Raw genomic sequence first — 17,156 nt, 5'->3', positions numbered from 1 at the left:
AGCAACTCCATTTGGTTTAAATGTCTTTACTAGGACAAAGCACAGGCTGAAAACAGGTGCATCTGAGGTCACCTTTCCTCTTGGATAGGCCATGGCATTCGGGTCACATCCATGCCAGTTAACTAAAGCAAGAGGTATAGAGTGACAGGCCAGCATCTACAGTGCACTGGCAAGGCTAGAACGACAGCGGCAAGCTGTGTGTGGCTGGCGTGTCAAAGCTCAGCAGTGCTCAGTGAGCTCCAGGATGCTCGTCTGTTTATAGGCATGCACTTTTAAAACCCAACTATTCAGTCCCTTTTAAACAGAGACAGGATGATAGAAACCCACCACCATGACTTCCAGAAGGGGCTAGCTTATGTTATGAGAGTAACATTTTGGGCCTAGGAAAACTGCTGTATTAACACAACCTGGATTAATTTATAAAGTGTGATTCTAAGTCAGACATATTCACAGAAAGGCAGGTTCACTAGGAGCTGCCAGGCAGACTGTCTTTCTTAGTGACTGTCTGCTGGCTGCTACTGTATTTAGCTTTTTTTAAAAACGGGCTGAATTTTAAAATACAGCACTTGAGGGTTAATATATAGGGAGAGTTAAATATGTGCATGTGCAGAAGCCGCTCACTGCACTCAGCTGTATGCAACAGTCTACACAGCACAAGTGGGTGGACATTGTGCTCGGCATGCTGGAGGGAGAACGTGGCGTTACAGAAGGAACACAGTGGTATGGGGGCAGCTGAATCTGCCTTTGTAAGATCGTGTTGCCAAGATGTCCAATATCCAACTAAATATACATAATCCACTTGACTATTCTAATCAGACACATAAGGGACATGACCTCCTTCCCTCCAGCCAGTGGGTGGCATGAGGTGGCACAGGGAGTCCCCACCACTTTGGTTCCCAGGACGCAGCTATCTAGAAGCCTATCTTGCCCCTGGTCATGGAGTAGCCCAGCTTGGCTTCGTTGTTGATGAAGGACATGAGCCCCACGTAGGTCTCGATGAGGAGGGGGCGCTCCAGCACCAGCACGGTATTCGCCTGCCCTGGCAGTGGGCTCTCCTTCTGGGCCTTCTTGACAGCTTGGATCAGGAGAGCCTTGAAGCTTTCCAACTTTGAAGAGAATAAACATGGAGCCTTAACCTCATGCCAAGAGAGCAGTACTGGGAAACTAGGATTCTGAGTTCAAATCCTCCCAAATACCACATAGTGATGACATCACCGATGATAGGTTGGTCCCTACAAGCTGTGTCATCAGGTGGTTCATCATGAAGGAACCTGCCTTACGTCCAACCTAGAGCGTACCAGTCTATCTCTAAAGATACAGTCAGGAGATTCGGCGGCCTGAGACAAGGTACTGCCAGTCCAATAGGCGGAAAATCTTTTTTACAGACGCACATGCTCTGGAGTGCACCTCACTAAGCACGTGATGCTGTAATTGCACACACTGCCTGCACTGGTGTGCTGTGCACTGACTGACAGGTAGCATCACAGATGGAGGAATTCATGAGGACTATGATGTCACCAAGTGACAGGGCTTTCTCAGCCCTACTCTAACTGTGCAGAATGCTCAGCGCTCCCTTAGCACCTCTCCTGGGAACTTCCAGAGTATCTGTGTCACCAGCAGCACCTGCCAAGCCCGCCAGTACTGTGGGCTTTTCCCATGCTCGCTCATGCAATGGGATGGTGACTCTGTTCTTAAGCAGCACCATCTAACTTCCTACTGTGGAACTGCACTTCCAGGGTTCACACTGACAGTGGCCTTAGTCTGCTTACGTGGCACAGAGACGCTGTCTTCTCGTCCATGCCAGCCATTGGGTGTTCTATGAAGGTGGCATAGGGCATGTTTGTAGACCAGGGGTTCCATCTGTTGATGAAGGAAGGGCGGCTCTGCTTGTCCCACTGAATGCGAACCCCAAAGCCTTCTCGCCTGATGGGGGAGGGGGAGAAAGCCTTGCTTACCACAGGATACAACATTGCATTCCGTATCAGGGATGGCGGGGAACCTGTGACCTGGTGTAACAATGGCCTCCAAAGTGTAACAAGTTAACGAGCCTCCTTTGCCGCCTATGAAACAGGCACACAGTCCAACCTGGCCAAATTGTGGCCGTGTTTGTTCTTAATGTTATTGAATGATGCTTAAGTTAGTAGCCATTAGCTTCCTAGAGTCCCTAGTCAAATAATTCTTTTATAGCAAGCCAACCAGTCCCTGAAGGCTGTTAGGTGTTTTGCGATGTATCGAATTTTTAGTAATACTGAGCACATGCCCTGTTAAAACTCCCAGACTCCCTACATAGCTTATGACAGTGGGCTCTGATTCCATGTATCTTAACGGTATTTAAATGAATGGGTTTTAGTGGGGACAGAGTGGCCGACTGTGCCAGCATCCCTTTCAAGGAGGTACTGAGCCACCCGGAAATCACCAGCCTCTACTTAAAGGTCCTTTCCACTGGTCCTTCAAGATGAGACCTTTACCTCACAAGAGAGTGGGTCAATACCACTTACAGGATCCGCTGGGGCCCTGCCGTGTAGTGCGCTGGTGCACCTACTTGTTGAGCGACTTCGGAGGAAACTGGAATTCTCCACAGGAGATGGTGTCTACCGCGCTGAGCGCCACCCTGACCACCTGCTGGCACTGAAGGCTGATGAAGTCATATTTGCAGATGAGCAGCGACTGGTCGGTGACCAGCACCAGCCGCTCCTTCTCGTTGTTCCAGTGGTCCACCCTGGAGAGGAGAGGGGCCGCCCATCACCAAGGGCCCCGCCCGCCCCCGCCCGGTGTCCCCGCGGCCCCTTCGCGCCGGCTTACTCGGTCAGCAGCCACACCCCCTGGATCTCGCCGTCCTCCACGGGCCGTACCACGGCGCGGATCTCCTCCACCGCCTGCTCGATGGTCCCGGGCCGGAACACGAAGTACTCCTTGACGCGGGCGCGGCGTGTAGGGTCGTGGACGTTCAGCGGCCACAACGTCTGGCGCAGCGGCGTGCCCGCCCCAGGCCGGCCCACACCCGCGTCCTCGCCGGCCGCCAGCACCGCCGTGGGGCTCGTGCCAGCCGAGTCCACCGTGTCCCGCAGCTGCAGCATCGCGCCGCCACCGGCAGCCTCCACCGACGGCCGCCGCCCGGGCGTCCGCCAGGCCGCGCCCCGCCCTCCCTCGTTCGCCTTGTGATTGGTTGAGTCCTGCAGAGCCCGCCTTCCGGGCCCGCCTCCAGCCCGTCGACTGCGTCTCGCGATTGGCTTTTCCCTAAGCTGTCTTCTGCGATTGGTTCTAACGTGCTGCCGTTCATGATACGGCGTCCCCTCCCGGGCCGGAAGCTGCCGCCACGCGCGGAGCCACTTCCTGTTTACAGGAAGGGCGAGGAAAAAAATGCGGGTCGCGGGTTTCTGGCTGAGAACCGGGAAAGGGACGCCATGGACTCGCGCGGAAGGTGGCACTTGTGGGGCTCGTGCATAGGGCGTTGCCCCGACAGTGTGTCCTCGCTTGGCTCCGTGCCCTTCACCTTCGGGGTTACGGTGCGCTTCGGGCGGAGGTGTGCGGCGTACTTAGGAGGTGTGCATGCCTGGGGAGTGTGAAAGTGTGGGCATGGGTGTGTGCGCGTCTGAGGATTGTGGGCACTGTGTCGGGGCACCTCAGATAGAGGCTTCTCAGGAGTATGCTGCACTCCTTGGGCGTGGTCACCTTGGGGGTGTGGGTTTATAGGGTGTGTGCACACTGGAGATAGGAGTGTGTGCAGGTCAGAGGTGGATGTCAGACGGTTCTTCATATTGGGCATGATATGCACAAGTAAGCTACCATGACACCGAAGAGTGCTGCTATGTGTCTGTGGGGGGGCGGGGGGGGTTGGAAGGAAACGCCGTTGGATGCTCTTGGGCCCTGCAGCTCCTCCCTGGGACAGAAGCCTCTCTTAGCCCACTTCCTCCATCCCAGCAGGTTCACAGTGGGATAATGGCTCCCTTTAAGTGGATGCTGTCTGTAAATGAGTTGGTATCGGTCACATCCCCTGGCATTCTCTTGGCCCAGGGCACTCCAGGTGTCCAGATGCTGAACACAGTCCTGGACTCAGCTTTCCTTCTAGGAGCCCAGCTGACCCCATTGCACTGTCTTCAAATCCTAGTCCAAGTGGTCACTTCTAGTTTCCCTGTTCCCGTCAAGTTCCCTCTTACCCCACCCACCTCCTATCTCCACCCCCAAAGCCTTTTGCCTCCCTCCAGTATACTGCATTCAATTATGGATTCCTGGTTCAAAACACCTCCCTGGGCAGGACTTGCAGTCCACCAGGGATCTGTGTGTGTTGCCTTCTCTACTTTGTTACAGTTCTGTCTGCACCTGTCTTACTGCTCCGTGTGTATCTGTGTGCACAGGTGTATGTGGAAGCTGTATTCAGGAAGGTTTGTGCTTCTAGCCCCTTGCTTATGACAGGCACATTGGGCCCTCTAACCTTGGCAGAGTTCCTCCCCCCTGCTGTACACACTAGGGTCCAAGAAACAGATTTAGGGTGGTTCTGAGTACCTGCAGCCACACAGCACCAACGAACACCATCCCTCCAGAATCTGGAGGGAAGCTCATTAACACTCAGGAAGCCGCTGAAATTGACCAGATGCAAAGCCCAGTCCCTCACAGCGGTAGATAAGTAGTGAGAACTGCTGAAGGGGAGACACCTACCACCTGGCTGCCACAAGCCACTCTGAAGGCTCCAGGATCCAGCTTTTGGGGTCCACTGGGCTTTTGGTGACACAACAGCCCATGAGTTGCCCTGGCTCCAAGTAACCCCTGACCCCAACAAAGCCACTGTTTCACCAACTTGGTATTCTCACCAAGGTCTGCTAGCAGACGAGTAGATACATCTTCGCAGGACTAGCTAGAACTTTTGCCTATGCTCTAGCTCCACCTTAGCCCTGGGCCTTGGGCTCCTGGTTGGTTGGAGAGGAGGGAGCCAAGCTACCCCTGCCTCCACATGTTTGCAGCTACAGTGAACACTGCTCTCTAATGTCAGGAGGAGCTGAGGGGCAGCTGCCAAACCTGTGGTATACAAGGCCCTCATGATCCCAAAGGTCACACAGTAGACTAGGGGCAGGAAGGGAACCATGAGTGTTTGAGTGGATGAGAACCCAGAGGACCCAAGGTTGTGGGATTAGGGTTAGGCAGCCGTAGCCAAGTCTACAGGGAAGGGGCTAGCAGAGCCTCAGCCACTCACAAACCAATTCCAACGTTCCTGCTAGAGAGACAACAGTGAGCTCAGGCTTGCAGGACCGTCCTGACCCAGAGGCAAGGGCTACGGTTGGCCTTGGAGGGAAGAAGGGACATCCAAAGACCCTGCCCTGGGGTTCTGGGAGGAGCTAGAGGCTGGTAAAGATGGTTTGGAATAACAGGGGTAAGCAAAGGGGGTAAGCAAAGGATGGGAGTGCTTATTAGGGCAGTGTGGAGGCTGGGGAGTGGGTCATGGTGGCTGCAGACAAGGGATACAAGCACTAATACACACACACACACACACAGGCCTCTGGGTCAGAGGAGAAAGCCATGCGAAATGTCCCTGAGTTCCTGCTCCCATGGGGGTGCCAGCAGTGTGCCTGGGTTGGTGGAGCTAATGGACTGCTATGACGGTGTGGCCCAAAGTCTTTTCTTTTTTTTTTTTTAATTAGGTATTTTCCTCAATTACATTTCCAATGCTATCCAAAAAGTCCCCAATACACTCCCCCCCCCCAGTCCCCCACCCACCCACCCCCACCCCTTGGCCCTGGCATTCCCCTGTACTGGGGCATATAAAGTTGGCAAGTCCAATGGGCCTCTCTTTCCAGTGATGGCCGACTAGGCCATCTTTTGATACAAATGCAGCTAGAGTCAAGAGCTCTGGGGTACTGGTTAGTTTATAATAATGTTCCACTTATGGGGTTGCAGTTCCCTTTAGGTCCTTGGGTACTTTCTCTAGCTCCTCCATTGGGGGCCCTGTGATCCATCCAATAGCTGACTGTGAGCATCCACTTCTGTGTTTGCTAGGCCCCGGCATTGTCTCACAAGAGACAGCTATATCTGGGTCCTTTCAGCAAAATCTTGCTAGTGTATGCAATGGTGTCAGCGTTTGGAAGCTGATTATGGGATGGATCCCTGGATATGGCAGTCTTTAGATGGTCCAAAGTCTTTTCTAACAGTCACCAAGACATAAGTTAGACTCATCAGTGAATGACAGCCCAAGATACAGCTCAGGTCTGTAGTCTGTCTCTTGACTGTTGTGAGGGCTCCTTAGCCTGCTGGACCTTTTACAAGTGTGGCTTCGTCAGAGAATCCAGTCCACAGCTTGAGGTCTCCGGGACAATGGTGGGAGCAGCCACAATGACGTGAATTCCCACAGAGGTTCCCGAGACCGCTGTGGATGTAGAGAGTGTGCTGAGAGCTGACAGAGAGAGGGAAGATGAATAGATAAGTGCATATAAGGCAGTAAGCCAGGGATGGAGAGATGGCTCGGCAGTTAAGAACACTGGCTGGGTGGAGTCACCTCTTCAACCTGCTAGGAGACCTGTCATCTGTGTCTATGTCTGGACCCCTCTACCGGAATCCCTAAGGATGAGCTTCCAGGATATCCCCACACTCCAACAGCTGGCAATCCAGGGGCTGGCGAGTAATGAAGACGTGGCTGTCTCTGCTCTGAAGGACCTGCCCAAAGTCTTCTTCCCCCTACTGTTCAAGAATGCCTTCATTAGGGGCTGGTGAGATGGCTCAGTGGGTAAGAGCACCTGACTGCTCTTCCGAAGGTTCGGAGTTCAAATCCCAGCAACCACATGGTGGCTCACACTCATCCGTAACAAGATCTGACTCCCTCTTCTAGATTGTCTGAAAACAGCTACAGTGTACTTACATATAATAAATAAATGAATCTTTAAAAAAAGAAAAGAAAAAATGCCTTCATTAAAAGACACGTAAAACTTGTGAAGCCCATGGTAGCAAATTGGCCCTACCCAAACCTCTCTATTGGCCCCCTGATGGACTATTACCATGTTGATACCTTCCAGGCTGTGTTGGATGGAGTGGATTGGCTGAGTAGCCAGAGGTTCGGCCTAAAAGGTGTAGACTGAAAGAGCTCAATTTGGTGGATGTCAACTGTGACTTCCTGGAAATATGGACTCCAACACGGGATCTTCTCCGAGTCCCACCAACACAATCAGAGGAGGAAGAGGAGGAAGATCACACAACAGAGATGGTGCAACCAATAAGTGTTCCTTGCTGACTATGTCTTCCTGTACCCCAATCTCAAACAGGACTATGAGCAATTCTTTCGGTGGGTCAGGCAGAGATTAGATATAATGCCATTCTCTTCTTATAAGTTAGTACCAAAAAAGAAATGAAAGTTGAGACAGGACAAGATGCAGGAACCCTTGGGGTAGCATGGGATCTGTCATTACATTCAGGTGGTTTTAAGCCATCTGGCATGGGGGCTCTGAAAAAGCAGTCTCTACTCTCCTTTAGGCATCTCTCTAGCCTCAAAATAATCACGTTGTGCCATGGGCTGGCTTAGATCTCACTATGTAGACGACCTCCCTCAGCTTCTGCCTGTGGCACATTGAAAGGAAAGCAGAGCACAGCCATGCCTGACTATGTGCTTTTCTTCAGGATGGTTTTGTATGTCTGCCCAGGCTTGACTCAGACATGACAACAGTGTTTCTGTCTCTTGGGGTTTTTTGGGTTTTTTTTTTTTTTTTCAAGACAGGGTTTCTCTGTATAGCCTTGGCTGTCTTGGAACTCACTATGTAGACCAGGCTGGCCTTGAACGCAGAAATTCGCCTGCCTCTGCCTCCCAAGAGCTGGGATTAAAGATGTGTGTAACCATACCTGGCTGGGTTTTTTTGTTTTGTTTTTTATTGATTGTAAGGAGCCGCCCTCACATTCGCCATTACAAGATGGCGCTGATGGCACTGGCACCCGTGTAATCAAACCATCTGTGCATGCGCCGGGGTAGTTTCCCACCCCATGTGCTCTGCCTTCCCCGTGACGACAACTCCGGCCGATGGGCTGCAGCCAATCAGGGAGCGACACGTCCGAGGCGGAGGACAGTCCTCCATAAAAGGTTTCCGCCATTCTATGGATCTCTCTATCTCCCTCTCTCTCTCTGGCGCTCTCTTCTCCACTGGCTCCTGAAGGGGTAAGCAATAAAGCTTGTGCCACAGAAGATTCCGGTTGCCCTGAGCGTGTTCTTACCAGGGGGAACAAAAGCGCGGGCAATAATTGATCACTTTATTTATACTTCAAATGTTATCCTCCTTCCCATTTTCCCTTCTGCAAACCCTCTATTCCATGCCCCCTTCCCCTGCTTCTATGAGGGAGCTCCCCCATCTACCCACCTACTTCCACTTCACTATTATTGCATTCCCCTATGTTGGGGCATAAAGTCTCCACAGGACAAAGGGCCTCCCCTCCCATTGATGCCAGATAAGGCAATCCTCTGCTACAAAAGCAGCTGGAGTCCTGGGTCCCTCCATTTGTACACTATCATTGATGGTTTAGTCCCTGGGAGCTCTGGGGAATCTGGTTGATATTATTGTTCTTCCTATGGGGTTGCAAACTCCACTCCTTCAGTCCTTCCCCTAACTCCTCCATTGGGGTCCCCGTGCTCAGTCTGAGGCTTGGCTGTGAGCATCCACATCTATATTGGTCAGGCTCTGGCAGAACCTCTCAGGGGGCAGCCATACCAGGCTCCTGTCAGCAAGCAATTCTTGGCATCAGCAATAGTGTCTGAGTTTGGTGTCTGCAAGTGGAATGGATTCCCCGATGGGCCAGTGTCTTGATGGCCTTTCCTTTAGTCTCTGCTCCACTCTATTCCCTGCACACCATGTTTTCTGTATTCATTCCTCTGTTGAGGGGCATCTGGCTCTTCCCAGCTTCTGCCTCTGGATGATTGAAATTAAATGGTGCACAACCTTAAAAAAACAAAACAGAACACTGGCTGCTCTTCCAAAGGACTGGGGTTCAATCCCCAGCACCCAATTGCGTGGCAGCTCACGACTCTTAACTCCAGGATCCAATACCCTTACACAGACTTATATGCAGACAAAACACCAATGCACATAAAAATAATGTTTAATAACACAAATAGCAAATGTCAAGTTTGTGGCATGCATGAATCTTAGGTGTAAGAGAGAAACATCATCTATTTTTAGTGAGAGGCACTTAGAGCCTCTCATTCAAAGAATCACGGCTAAGCAGGTGCTCTGTACCTGTCGGGAGCAGAGGGGACAAGCAGCTGGTGTCCGCTCTGAAACCTGGCTTCTACAGAAGTGTAAATGCTTTACTACTGTGAGGAGTCTCCAGTATCCTCCGCACGGTGAATAAATACCATTATATCTTACGTGGGGCTGTCAGGACAGACCACAGGCTGGCTTGCTGGAAGTAACTGAAGCATGCAGTGAGGTTGCTGAGACCACAGTGTGTGTGTGTGTGTGTGTGTGTGTGTGTGTGCTGAGACCAGTCGGCCAGAACCACAGTGTGTGTGTGTGTGTGCTGAGACCAGACGGCCAGAACCACAGTGTGTGTGTGTGTGTGTGTGTGCTGAGACCAGACGGCCAGAACCACAGTGTGTGTGTGTTTGTGTGTGTGCTGAGACCAGACGGCCAGAACCACAGTGTGTGTGTGTGTGTGCTGAGACCAGACGGCTAGAACCACAGTGTGTGTGTGTGTGTGTGTGTGTGTGTGTGTGTGCTGAGACCAGACGGCCAGAACCACAGTGTGTGTGTGTGTGTGTGTGTGCTGAGACCAGACGGCCAGAACCACAGTGTGTGTGTGTGTGCTGAGACCAGACGGCTAGAACCACAGTGTGTGTGTGTGTGTGTGTGTGTGCTGAGACCAGACGGCCAGAACCACAGTGTGTGTGTGTGTGTGTGTGTGTGTGTGCTGAGACCAGACGGCCAGAACCACAGTGTGTGTGTGTGTGTGTGTGCTGAGACCAGACGGCCAGAACCACAGTGTGTGTGTGTGTGTGTGTGTGTGCTGAGACCAGACGGCTAGAACCACAGTGTGTGTGTGTGTGTGTGTGTGTGCTGAGACCAGACGGCCAGAACCACAGTGTGTGTGTGTGTGTGTGTGTGCTGAGACCAGACGGCCAGAACCACAGTGTGTGTGTGTGTGTGTGTGTGTGTGTGCTGAGACCAGACGGCCAGAACCACAGTGTGTGTGTGTGTGTGTGCTGAGACCAGACGGCCAGAACCACAGTGTGTGTGTGTGTGTGTGTGTGTGTGTGTGCTGAGACCAGACGGCCAGAACCACAGTGTGTGTGTGTGTGTGTGCTGAGACCAGACGGCCAGAACCACAGTGTGTGTGTGTGTGTGTGTGCTGAGACCAGACGGCCAGAACCACAGTGTGTGTGTGTGTGTGTGTGTGTGTGTGTGCTGAGACCAGACGGCCAGAACCACAGTGTGTGTGTGTGTGTGTGCTGAGACCAGACGGCCAGAACCACAGTGTGTGTGTGTGTGTTATCTTGCATGTGCATGTATGTGTGTCCATGTGTCCTTCTGATACCTGAGGGCGCATGTCTTCCTTTGCCTTTCCAGCCTCCAGTGTTGCCAGCCATGCTGGATGTCCCTCAGCCTGTGGCTGCCTCTCCCCATTGGCTGACTTTCCATAGTCATTGTCACTTTCTCATTTGTAAGGATTCCTGGCACAGGCCTGCCCTAACGGCCCCCTTTTGACCTGATCATGTCCACAGACTATTTTCCAAAGATGGTGAGAGTCATGGATACAGGTTGGGACTTGCGTGTATCATTAACAGGTACATAATTCAGCTGGTGTGTGTGTGTGGGTTCGTGCAGGTGCAAGCGATGAAGCATTTAGATGACCTCCACGTGTGCACACAGGTTCTGGGAGGAGCTAGAGGCTGGTAAAGATGGTTTGGAATAGCAGGGGTAAGCAAAGGATGGGAGTGCTTATTAGGGGCAGTGTGGAGGCTGGGGAGTGGGTCAAGGAGCAAGACGTGATGACTGTGACTAAGGAGTAAGGTATTGGGGGCCCAGAGCTTGGGTTGGTCCTGAGGCCCACTAGCCGTTGCCAGGGATTTTCAAGAGGCTATTCCCAAAGTGGTCAGCAGATGGCGCAACTACCCACACATAGCCTCCCTGGGGAGATCACAGCTTGGCAGGTATGGGATGTTTTCAAGTCCTAGATGAAGCCGTTATCTTTCTGTAGAAGACTCAGAAGCTCAGCTATAACAAGCAGATTCTTGTCTTAATTTCCTGATGCTGTGACTTAGCATTTTGGGAACTCAGCGGGCCCCCCTTTTTGAAGTGCTGAGAATGGATCCCAGGCCTCCCACGTGCTCTGCCACTTGGGATGCTTCCTCTAAGGGATGCTTCCCTTCAAAGGTGGGGGACTGAGCCCCACCTTTGATACCTGTGAGAATTCTGAGCACCCTGAGGTGGGTTCTCAGAGCTGCACGGGGCTCCTCCAGAGCTGGTACCACACACACACACACACACACACACACACGGAGGATTGTTGTGTGTGTGTGTGTGTGGTCCTTCCAGAGCCAGCTGCACTTTGGGTCATCGTGCACAGGGTGTGCACGGCCGGAAGTTTGCCACAGGAGTCAATCCTCGCACTGCCCCAAGCTCTGCGATTGTTGTGCTTCCCATGTTGCCCTCGGTCACGGAGTCAAAGAATCCACAACAGATGCAGAGGTAACTTTGAAAGAGAACCGGGTTCCCAGACTGCAGAGGTGGCTCAGCAGGCAAAGGTCTTTGCTGCCACCCTGATGACCAGAGTTCAATTCCTGGGTCCCACACAGTGGAAGGAGAGAAGAAACTCATGCAGATTGTCCTTTGACCTCCACACACTCTGAGACGTACATATATACACACACTAGTTAAATGCACACACAGACGGGACTAGAGAAAGAGCGCAGCTCCTACCACCCAGCCCCATCTTGGCAGTTGTCTCCCTGATGTCCCCTCTCACATCTCCCTCTCTGTTCTCCTACAGGGACCTATTCTGATAATCCAGGATGATCTGATCTGAGACCCCCTCCCTCAGTAACTTCACCAAAGACCCCGTTTCCAAGTCAGGCCCCACGGGGGGGGGGATGTGGGCATGAGGACGTGGGCTTTCCTAGGGAAGCTATGCAATCCAGATGCGCCATCTCCCCAGATGTGAACAGATGCCATCCCTGCTTGCAGTGATGGGTAAATATCCCACACACTTGCCATCCCGGGCCTTCCTCCCTGACCCCCCTGTGGTAAAGGGTAGATATACAGTGATGGATGGAGGCCTGGGATGGGCCAGGCCAGGCCCATGCTGGGAAGCCACGTGGTGGCTGGACAGCAGTCTGCTGTGTAGCGTTATATCGGCTTGATACTGGCTAGAGTCATTGGGGAAACCTCAGTTGAGAAAATGGCTCCCACCAGACAGGCCTGTGGACAAACTTATGTAACATTTTCTTTTTCTTTTTCTTTTTTTTTTTTTTTTTGGTTTTTCAACATAGGGTTTCTCTGTGTAGCCCTGGCTGTCCTGGAACTCACTCTGTAGACCAGGCTGGCCTCAAACTCAGAAATCTGCCTGCCTCTGCCTCCCGAGTGCTGGGATTATAGGCGTGTGCCACCATGCCCGGCTGTAACATTTTCTTAATTGGTGAGTAATATGGAGGGGGGGGCTCTGCCCATTTCAGGTGGTGCCACCCTAGGGCAAGGGTGTTGTATAAGAAAGGCTGAGCAAGCCTTGGGAGGCAGTGCAGTGGTGAGCAGCATCTCTCTATGGCCTCTGCTTCAGTTCCTGCCTTCAAATTCCTGCCTCGAGTTCCTGGCCTGACTTCCCTCAGTGATGGACTCTGACCTGAGAGTTGTAAGAAGAAATAAATCTTTCCTCTTCTAATCGCTTTCGATCGTGGTGTTTCATCACAGCAGTGAAAACAGAAACTAAGACAGTAGCTAGATACCCATTGAAGCTGGACAGGCTGGATGCCCAGTTACTGAGCAGGAGCCAGCCTCCAGGGACATAGTTAGGTTTCATGTCATGCTCAAGGTCAGGAAAGCACAGAGATAGAGTGAGTGGTATAAGCCAGGCAGCTGGCCACCAACAGGGCCAAGCCTAAGTCCTGGGCAAAATCCTATGCCCTGACCCCGTAGTGAGCCTCAGCCCATTCGAGTCAGCGTACTGAGGGGCCTTTCATTTTGGCTTCTCTCTCACAGCAGGGTTGGAGCTTTAGAAATGGATGTGGGAATGGGCGAACCACAGGCTTGTAAATGGATCGTTTGGCATTTAGATGGGGCATTGCATGTGTGCTTTGCTCTCCAGAAACTATCCCCATCTGTCTCTTGAGTTTTGCCAAATTCTGCTCACCCCTAATGATGCCATCTGCACAAACAGGTGACTGTGGTCACCACACTGCACCTGAGGACCTGGTGATACTTTAGGTGTCTGTTTCTCTTTTGCTTTTTGAGAGCAAGAGAGTCTTAACATGTTGCACCGGTCAGCCTCCAAACTCCGATCCTTCTGCCTCAGCCTCCTTGGTGGAGTACTGGGATCAGAGACAGGCGTGGCTCTTGGGCTGTGAGCCAACCTTTGGTATCACTTAGGTTAGCCTCTCACCTGTTAGAAGCTGACATGAAAACTCAGACAAAACACTAGATTGTCCTCTTGGGATCGTGGCCTTCTGCTCAGCAGCTGATGTCCCTGTGGCTGCTGGGGTGCTTCGGGTTTCTGTCTGGAGGGCTATCTCTTCCAGCTCCGAGATGCATCAGGCTGGAGAGCAGGGCAGCCAGCATGGTTCTGGGAAAGGAGGGAGCGGTTTGCTTTGGAAATTAGCGCTGTGGTTTGAGCTCTCCTCTTACCCACATTATTTTCCCTCCAGCCAAAGACGATTCTAATTATTTCCAGTAGAGAATGAGACAAGGACAGCGAAAAGTATTTTCTGCTCTGGGAACAACGGTGAAGGCCTTAATCCATGCCGCTGGGAGAGACAGGCAGAGCTCTGTGAGCTTGAGCACAGCCAAGGCTAGTGGGGGCGGGGGGGGGGGGGGAGGTGCTTTTCAGGAAAATGAGAGCAGTTGTTCTCCAGGTGTGAAAAAGTGGAACTGCAGCCTCGACTCTTGTCTCTTTGGGATGAATCGCCAATCAAAGTCCAACCCAGAGTGTCATCAGGGTTGTGACTCAGTGACATTTTAGCACACTGCTGGTGGAAGCCACAGCGGCAGGGTGGGCGGAGGAAGGGAAAATCCTAGGAGATCCTAGGAGGTGGATGCTGTGGCCATGGGTTCCAGCCTGGTGTGAATGCCACACAATTCGTGAAAACTCAGGACTAAATAAATAAATATATGTGTGGGCCAGGCATGGTGGCACACGCCTTTAATCTTTAGCATTCATGAGTCAGAGGTAGGTGGATCTTTTAGTTCAAGGCCAGACTGGTCTACAGAGAGAGTTCCAAGGCAGCCAGAGCTATATAGAGAAACCCTGTCTCAAAAAACAAAAACAAAAAACAACGAAATGTTTGTGTGTGTGTATTAATGTTTTGCTTTAATAAATATATTTGTGTTTCACATGATGCTCGATGTCCACAGAGGCTCAGAAGAGGACATTGGATCCCTAGGAATTAGAGTTACAGAGCATTGAGTGACTGGCCATATGGGTGCTAGGAATCAAACCCAGGTCCTCTAGGAGAGCAGTCAGTGCTCTTAACCACTGATTTATCTTTCCAGACTCAAGGGCAAATTCAATCTTTACCCTGTGAATGGGATGATCAGACCCTAAAGTGGAATGTGACATGTGGCCTAGTTTCAATAAAGGCTAGACCTGATGGCCCACCCTCCTCCTGAAGCCAGCACTGTGGTTCGTCAATATGTCCAAGCCCACAAGAGGGCGCCATGCCAACAGTCCAGTTCCTGCAGATATCCTGAGGTTCTTAACAACACATTTAAGGCAGTTGCAGCTAAATTCCAAAGTAACTAAAAGGAACTGGGTAGATTAATCTCTAAATTAATTTGGAACAATGACCAAGAATTGCCATTATAAGACCAACAAGATTCCTCAGCAGGTAAAAGTGACTGTTGACAAGCCTAATGACCTGGGTTTGACCCCCGTGGCACACGTCATAGAGGAAAAGGACCAGTTCCATCAAGTTGTCCTCTGATCCCTACACGTGCACAGCGGCACATGTGATACCCAATAAATGAATGAGTCTAATAAAAAATTTAAAAGTATCTGCAGGGAAAACCAAGTGACGGACTTCTCAGACCTATGGATACAGCTATGTAAAGCCAATACCCAGAGCTATCGTGAAGGTCTCAGTGGCCAGCTCTTGGCTCTGTCTTGTTCCAGCAAGGAAGGACAACTGATACAACAATTCTAGATCCAATCACTGAAAACACCCAGAAGCGGTGCTGCATGTGTTGAGATAGGAGAGAATATGATATCAGTAGTATCCAGGTGACCAGCTAGCCATTCATCCTCTCCCTGAATAGCAGACACAGGGATGGACTCCGAATGAGAGAAATACATACAACAGATTGAACAACAGAGCAAGCAGCCACCTTCCTGAGCCAAGTGCTTTATGTATTTTCACAGGCATGTTTACATGAGGACATTATCATGCAAGTACTTGATGAACCTGGAGCATGCTCTCCCCCTCGACTCACCCCTGCACTTATTTCTGAGTGATGGGGAGACAAGCCGGGTGCACACCTCGTGGAATTGAGCTGCCTCATTGACCATGCTGTGACTGTCACTCCAGCCCATGAGACAATTTGAAATAATCATGTCCAACCAGCTGTCGTAATTTGTTAGCTGTAAAATGCAATATGCTTGCTGTGAGTTACAGAACTGTGTTAAATACATTGTCGTTTGATTCCTAGTTTTATGGGGGTGTTTTTGTTTGTTTATTTGGCTGGTTTTAAGATAAGGTCTAGCCTAGGATGGCATTGAATTTCTGCTTACCCTGACTCTCCCCTCCACCACCACCCCCCCCCCCCAGGGCAAGTGTGTGTAGTGCTGGAGATTTGACCATGCTAGGAAATCACTCTACCAACTGAGTTATATCCCCGGGTCCTGATTACAATGACAGACTGTAAGTGTCCTCTCTGTTCCACTCTTGTGTTGGGCAATCAGATGCTCAACCATCACCCATGCTCTGAGGAGCCAGACTGGACAGGAAAAGGGTCTGTCTCTCTGGTGCTGGGGTGAGACTCCAGCCAACACCTGTCTAAGTGACAGATGCTAGCAGTGTGTGGTCCATGCTTCATCTACCCACAGCTGCCCGGGAACAAGGACTCTGTCTGGGGATAGTGGACAGACCACACACTGCCCATGTGTACGCCACCTACCTTAAGAGACACATGCTCTGTCTTAACCTAACCACAGGGACTCCACAGGAAGCACCTGATACCCGCCAGGACTCTTCACCTGGCACAGAGGGCTGGTGCCTGAACAGGACATGGGCAGAGATGGAATAGCCTAGGGTCAGTAAAGCTTTGATCCAAGGAAACCTTCAAGTTGAAGGGGGCTTAGGGATTCACGCAGGAGGCCACATACCTTTGTAAAATTAGCAAAACCATTTTACTTTGTATCGTCTCTCTTCAGTAAGGGCCCCACATAGGTTTCAGGATACTAAAAGCATGCCCCCTCCCCCACCCAGAAGTTCTCCTTCAGCCCAGGTTCACCTTCTTCCTCCCAACGAGCAGAGAAAATTTCACCCACTCACCTCCAGACTCTGGTCCTGGGGCCACGGTTTCACAGAGCGGGTGGTGAGCTTCTTCAGGTCCCCATCCCTCATGCACACAAGCATTCAGGTCCCCATCCCTCATGCACACAAGCATTCAGGTCCCCATCCCTCATGCACACACGCATTCAGGTCCCCATCCCTCATGCACACAAGCATTCAGGTCCCCATCCCTCATGCACACACGCATTCAGGTCCCCATCCCTCATGCACACAAGCATTCAGGTCCCCATCCCTCATGCACACAAGCATTCAGGTCCCCATCCCTCATGCACACAAGCATTCAGGTCCCCATCCCTCATGCACACAAGCATTCACACACGCCAGCTCCAGGAGAGACAGAGGTGCAGAGGAGCAAGCGTAAACGTCTGGGCCCAGTGTACAGTTCCTGTACTTCTCCACAGTGGGGGCCCCTGGCTGAGGAGGGATATGAGATGAATTCTTGGGTGCAGACATTGGGAGTCCCCCAGAGGGCTCAAGTCAG

General features: G+C 51.6%; 1 protein-coding gene and 1 pseudogene across 1 annotated transcript; one reads left to right on the top strand and one right to left on the bottom strand.

Annotated features, from left to right (window-relative positions):
- Nucleotides 1-10: 10 nt before the first annotated feature.
- Tprg1l (tumor protein p63 regulated 1 like) lies at nucleotides 11-3,145 on the bottom strand. The gene is made up of 4 exons (XM_021159557.3): nucleotides 2,803-3,145; nucleotides 2,543-2,719; nucleotides 1,770-1,923; nucleotides 11-1,106 (listed from the first exon to the last, which is right to left on the bottom strand). Exons 1-4 carry the CDS (start codon nucleotides 3,075-3,077, stop codon nucleotides 912-914), a joined length of 801 nt encoding a protein of 266 aa, XP_021015216.1. The 5' UTR covers nucleotides 3,078-3,145; the 3' UTR covers nucleotides 11-911.
- Nucleotides 3,146-5,734: 2,589 nt separating this feature from the next.
- LOC147004047 (oogenesin-2-like) lies at nucleotides 5,735-7,678 on the top strand (annotated as a pseudogene).
- The last annotated feature ends 9,478 nt before the right edge of the window (nucleotides 7,679-17,156 follow it).

This window comes from Mus caroli, unplaced genomic scaffold, assembly GCF_978045245.1.
Source record: "Mus caroli unplaced genomic scaffold, Mus_caroli_1 scaffold_6, whole genome shotgun sequence".
Taxonomy (NCBI): Eukaryota; Metazoa; Chordata; class Mammalia; order Rodentia; family Muridae; genus Mus; species Mus caroli.
The sequence above is the reverse complement of the archived record's forward strand: the minus strand, read 5'-3'. Positions and strand labels throughout refer to the sequence as shown.